The sequence below is a fragment of the Solanum stenotomum genome, chromosome 8 (assembly GCF_019186545.1).
Source record: "Solanum stenotomum isolate F172 chromosome 8, ASM1918654v1, whole genome shotgun sequence".
Lineage (NCBI taxonomy): Eukaryota > Viridiplantae > Streptophyta > Magnoliopsida > Solanales > Solanaceae > Solanum > Solanum stenotomum.
In genome coordinates this window covers 335,522-341,521 of record NC_064289.1, presented here as the reverse complement: position 1 = coordinate 341,521, position 6,000 = coordinate 335,522, and the positions used below count along the sequence as shown (strand labels likewise).

Here is a 6,000-nt window from a genome sequence, read left to right as displayed (position 1 = left end):
ATTTATGCTAATGGGAATCTCCAAATGCGGCATAATAATTACAGAGAAGATGGCTCATATATTAGCAACAGAAGGATCACAAAAATAATTGTAGTGAAGTTTTTGATGGAACTTCCACAAGAGATAAATTCATATATATACTATTAATATTCTAGTCTGTAGTAACCTAGCTAAACAAGTATTTTAAATTCCATAGTATGGCCTCCGATCCTATGCATGCCACTTTTTGTGACAGAAAAAGTTGCAACAATTGCCTCTTCGTATTTTCTTATAAATAAAATCTTGTTTGACCTCCCTAAACAAAAAAAGAAGAAGAAAGGAATGAGGTATAAAAACGGGGAATGTACAATATTGGCAACTTGCCATTTTGTATAAAATTAGGTTAATGTTCTCTTCAGCTATACAACACATACATTTCAGTAATTTGGCGAAGAGATTCCAAATAATCCCAGCTGCAAAAATTGTATGTCATCAGCTCAGCAGAGAAAAATTCCCCAAATTTAATCTTGAGAAGGGGCACATTCCACTCACCATTGGCACAAGTTTTCCTAATCGAGTTTCCTTTCCAAGGTACGCGTCTTATAGTCCATGAGACTGCAAGCGTAGTAGGGCATTATGAGGTGTAACATTTGAAATGTTGGAGCAACATGGTTATAAGATCTCTTTACCTGCCACACGGGAGATTAAGAAGTAAGTTTGGAAAATTCCGCACAAGCCAACTCACGTTTGAGGAAGGTGGCATATAGAAGCTCGTTCCATGTATCAGGGACACCGGGGAGGCACCAGTGGCTGCAGTCTTGGCGGTGGAGAGGAGCTGGTCCAACCTTTGGACCTAAGTAATACAAAGATGAGTGACCGTCTCTTCTCTGAAATGTCATCCCTGTTACATTCAATAAATCCAAATTCCATGTTTTTGATTTGTTCTGTTTCTCCGACAGCACATTGATCACGGTGTTATATTCAAATGATGTTTTCAGCGACTCTTGGGATGATCCTATGTTAGGTAGCTTCTCAAGATGACAGTTACCGCCGGTCTTCCAGTCTCCACCTCTATACATTATATTGAAGTGATTCATTAGTTGGTTGTAACTAAGATATGTACTGAAGCAATGAACTAACTAACTAATCTGCATGTCTATTATCATCACAAACAATCTACAAATAACACCAATCTACTAAATCAATTCAACCAATGAAAGCTAGCTCACGAATTGAAAGATGCAAACATGAACTTGCCATCTGATTATTGGAACTAATGTAGTAACAGGCTGTATGTCCATGTTTGAAATTAGAAATTTGAACATAATCAATGCCACAGAATATGCATGTTTAGAGACGAGTTGGGTGAAGAGGAGGTCATGAGTTATGACAAACTAGGGTGGAGGACATTTCACCTATTATTTTCGTAAACTGTCTGTAAAAGCTAAGGAAACATACAATCTCGGGTAGAAATACACCCAAACTTGCATAAACACACTATGCAGTTTGTATGTTATATAATGTGGTGGTTAGACCAAGTATGTTGTATAGGGCGGAGTGTTGGAAGGTCAAGAACTCTTACATCCAACAAATGAGAGTAGTGGAAATGAGATTATTGAGAGGCTGAGATGGATGTGCGGGTATACTAGGAGAGATACATATAGGAACTGAGATATTAGAGATGAGGTAGGAGGGGCTTCCGTGGTAAACAAAATGAGAGAAGCGAAGCGAGATGGTTTGAGCATGTGACAAGAAGTTGCCCCCATATCCTAATGAGAAGGTGTGTAAGGTTGGATATGAGGGGTCTAAGGAAAGGTAGAGGTAGGCCAAAGAAGCACTGGGGAGAGGTGTCCGGACATGACATGACATGACATGACACTCCTGCAACTTACCGAGGACATGACCCTAGATTTAGAGGGGGGGGGGATGGGATGTAGAGGTCGGGGATTAAGGTAGAGGGTTTGTGGAGTCAAACGAAATCTAGTTTTCCAAACCGATATTATCATCACTATTCTTCTATTATCTCTGTAACTTTTATTACCACTACTTGTCTCCTTTGCTTCGTATTATTTGTTGTTGTAATTGTTCTTTTCTCTAGTATTTGCTGCACGGCTTTTTCATCACTGTATTTCTTTTTCAAACTTGCTTTGAATTATTTTACTTGAGCCAAGAGTCTCTCAGAAATAACCTCCATGTCTTCACAAGGCAGGGGTAAGGTTTGCGTACACACCACCCTCCCTAGACCCCATTTGTGGCATTATACAGGTTATGTTATTGTTGTTGACTTGTTGTACACCATGATTTAACCACTAGCAAAAAGCTCTAGGGGTCAACCTTCTCAACTTCTTTTTTAAACTTAAATTACCACTTTGGACTAAATATCTTCCTCACACTTGTAATATGATGTATTCAGCAACAGATCTCAACAAAATTATAGAAGTATGTTTCCTTACGAAAAGTTGCCTTCATTTAACAGATCAAGACCAAGACATACCTAAAGTGAACAGGAGCATAAGTTCGAAATACGACATGTGTCTTGGTCATATTCACTTCATGGCCTATCCAATCAACCAATGTCGATATTGACCTCCTGTATGCAGTCTCAATATTCATGGTCATATCCACTTCTCCACCTTGTTGAAAGTAGCATCCCCTATCATACAAAAATCGATCAGTCACAATTATATTAGGTTATCGATAATCAAGATTATGATTCAAAAAAGCAACAAACATTGATGTCCAAACTTAAAGTGCTTACTATTAATGCACCACTTAGTGGCGGGAAGCAACACATCTAAACAACTTGAGGAATAAAATTTACGTGATGAGGACAATACTTATCTGGAACAATTTTGGCTGTTTTTCTCCTAATAAGAATTCCTCTAAGTACATAATAGTTGTAGCAGTGTTTAGCTAATAGAATCCAACGACAACTACTAATCACTCATACCTCACTAAACCCTTTCAATTTCAGATAGAAGGCCAACCTAAAGACTAAGACAAAAAAGTCCAAATGAAAGAGCTCGAACATATTTTAGAGCTTCAATCTGCGGATATTCAAATTTACCACCTTCGGTTCTACATAGCATGATAATCGTTCGAATTCAAGATCTTATATTTTTCTGCAAAGTAACTGAGTCCACTACTGAACGATTTCTGCCCTGTCAAAACTTACTGTGCTTACATATCCACTACTCAAAGTACCTAGTCTAGATCAATTAGCTTCACTGCAAAATTTAACATCAGGGCATATCTGACAATGAATGAAAGGAAACCCCATTGGTATGCCCTCTCTACCCGCCCATTAGTTCATTTTTCCTTTCACAATGTGCAAAGAGAGCAGAGGAAGAGAAGTGAAGTGCACAGAAGCCGAGGTGCTTGCTAATGATTATCAGTTATTTCGTCTTCTGAGGCATACTATTCTTTTCCATGGAAAATTCTTTCCATAAAGTAGCTCAACAACTTTGAAGTTCTGACAATATGTTGCAAATTGTAAATGCTAGTTTTCTCTATGTACTACATATTTAGCGGTTAACTATTTTCTTTATGTTTTACCAATCTTCGCAGATATAAAATTAGAACAGTTTTTTGAAATACAAAAATCTAGAAGGGAGATATACACAACTATAGACTACAGCAACAATATGTACCTTTGCAACTTTTCGATGTATTGGGATTAAGAAAAGATACTAACAGTAGCAGGCTATAATCTATTTGTAGCCACTTGTGAGGACTTTGAGTTCTTGACACAACTCTAAAATCGCAAGTGTTCATTAGATTCATTCTATCAGTTAACAAGCAAGAAAAGTATGGGCTTAAATTGAAAAAGAAAGAAAAGAGAGCTTACTCTCTAATAGTTTTTTCATAAATCCACCAGTGACCACTGTTGAATACCAAAACATCTGCCCCTTTCCATTGAGCAGAGCTCCAATCCATTTGATCCAGTCTCAAAGTCAATTTAACATTTCGGGGAGCCCCTGAAGGTGGACGACCTTGAAACACTAGGAATGGAGCTCTATAGTACTCAATAGTGCAGTTGAAATCCTTGAACTTAAAAATCAAGAAACCCATGTGCTTTGTGATGGGATTTCCATTAACTTCATATATCTTACTTTTATCAGGAACTGCAGAAGATAACATGCAGAGTAGAGACTCCCACTGGTTTCTTCCAATTGAATCCCCAACAAACACAACGCGTCTGTTTCGCAACTTCTCTAACATAGTTTTTGCATCGAATCTGCTTAAAAGAGTAATTAGAAGACTAAAATTTGCATTCAATAATCATCGAAAAGACTATGAAAAGCTCTCCCCTACTACACAAAGTCTTCTTAAGAATAACAATAAAAAATTTAAGCATCAAGTTAACAACTTTAGACGATGCTCAATGAGAGCCAATATAGTAAGAGTTAAGTTCTATATGTTTTTTTACACACCATTAGATAAAATTGAATGAGAACCTGATGTAACCACTCAAATTGTGCACTGTCAGTGTATATAACTAAGTTCACCTAGTCGTTCAATGATTAAAATCTTAATCAGCTAAAATCAGTAGCAAATGGTATGCAAGAAAAACACATCATATGAAAGCCTAAAGTGTTTAAGTAATTCTTTCACTTTCTCCTCTCTTAATTTCTTTAGTTAAATTACCAGCAGAAACTAAACACAGTATATAGTAGTCACTATCAGAAGAATACAAGTAAAATTAACCTGGGCAAGTTGCAACCTTTAGGTTGCCAACGCCATTTAGTATAGAAATTGTCAGGCCTGCCATTCTCAGAACAACGAAAGCCTTCATCCAAGAAATTACAATCCTTTGATTCATAAAGTGGATAACTTTCATCCCAAACCCAATTTCCATCGAAAATATCACAACTTTCTGCACCTTTTCCCAAAAAATCAACCTTTTCACTCTTGTTATAGGACAAAGACGATCCATTTATCCCAATCCAAGTAGCAAACAAGGATGGCTGATGCAACCGAGGCACTTTGTTTACTGTTCTATAATCCAACAAGAAGAGACACAAGAATAAGCAAACAGTGAAAAAGAAGCAGCCAAGAACACCTGGTGAAGGCTCAAAAGGCTTAAACCCCTTGAGTTTCTTGAAAATCTTCAAGTTGAAGAATCTGGGAGATGGGTTTTCACTCATCTCTGCTTTAGACTAAAGAAGTACTAGTGGGTGTAGTGAAAAATCCAGTCTTGGGATGGAGAAAACAAGACTATCAAAAGCAAGTCTTGGAAAACCATAAAAATTGAATTTTTTTTGGAGGGTTATTGTTTTGAGAAGATGTGAACACACACAAATCATTTAAGTTGAATACAGCTAGGTGGGGCTTTCATTAGAGAGAGAGAGAGAGTAAAAGAGTTGAGGAAGATGTTGATGATGATGAGGTGGGGTCTTGTATGGACAAAATTAAAGACAAACAAGAAGTAGTCTAAAATGGCAAATGGGGACCAGGAGAAAATGCATTTTACACTTACTTATTGCTTCAGTAATAATTAGCGAGTTTTTAATCTTCTCTTCTGCTGAAAGAAAAACAAGTGAGGTTTGCTACTCGTATGTTTTGAGATTTGTGGCGGAGATGTCGGAAAAAGGTACAAGGCCGGTGGAATCGCCGTGAGGCTTAAGAGAGAATATATGGGAACGTGGGCTCAACGTGGGATGTCAACAATTTTCTCTCTAAATTCCCAAATTTCTCGCCTTTACATGCAAATATTATTTTCATTACATTAATACCAGCAGTTAAATGTTGTATTGTTAATTAAATAATTGGTACTGGAGGTTAGAAATGAGTATTGATTAATACACCTAATAAAACGAAGACGTGTGTCACCCTACTTAAATTCACCCCCACAATGCCGTAGATACTGATACCGAATTACTCTCTCCCCTCCGTTCAACCATATTTGTTCACTATATTAAAAATAATTGTCTAACAATAATTATTCAATTTAAAATATTAGACGTAATTTACTTTTTGTGCCTATTTTATCATTGCTATTAAATACTAATATTTTTTATC

The 6,000-nt window shown here is 36.9% G+C and overlaps 1 protein-coding gene across 2 annotated transcripts; it reads right to left on the bottom strand.

The window, feature by feature from the left end:
• Window positions 1-487: 487 nt before the first annotated feature.
• Window positions 488-5,339, bottom strand: LOC125874357 (protein trichome birefringence-like 10). Of its 2 annotated transcripts, XM_049555234.1 has the most exons (5): window positions 4,687-5,339; window positions 3,827-4,216; window positions 2,474-2,632; window positions 669-1,050; window positions 540-594 (listed from the first exon to the last, which is right to left on the bottom strand). In XM_049555234.1, the coding sequence occupies exons 1-4, from the start codon at window positions 5,124-5,126 to the stop codon at window positions 684-686; spliced, it is 1,356 nt and encodes a 451-aa protein (XP_049411191.1). In that variant the 5' UTR covers window positions 5,127-5,339; the 3' UTR covers window positions 540-594; window positions 669-683. The 2 variants fall into 2 exon arrangements, with proteins under 2 accessions (XP_049411190.1, XP_049411191.1); XM_049555233.1 differs by having other exon boundaries at window positions 488-1,050.
• Window positions 5,340-6,000: the final 661 nt, after the last annotated feature.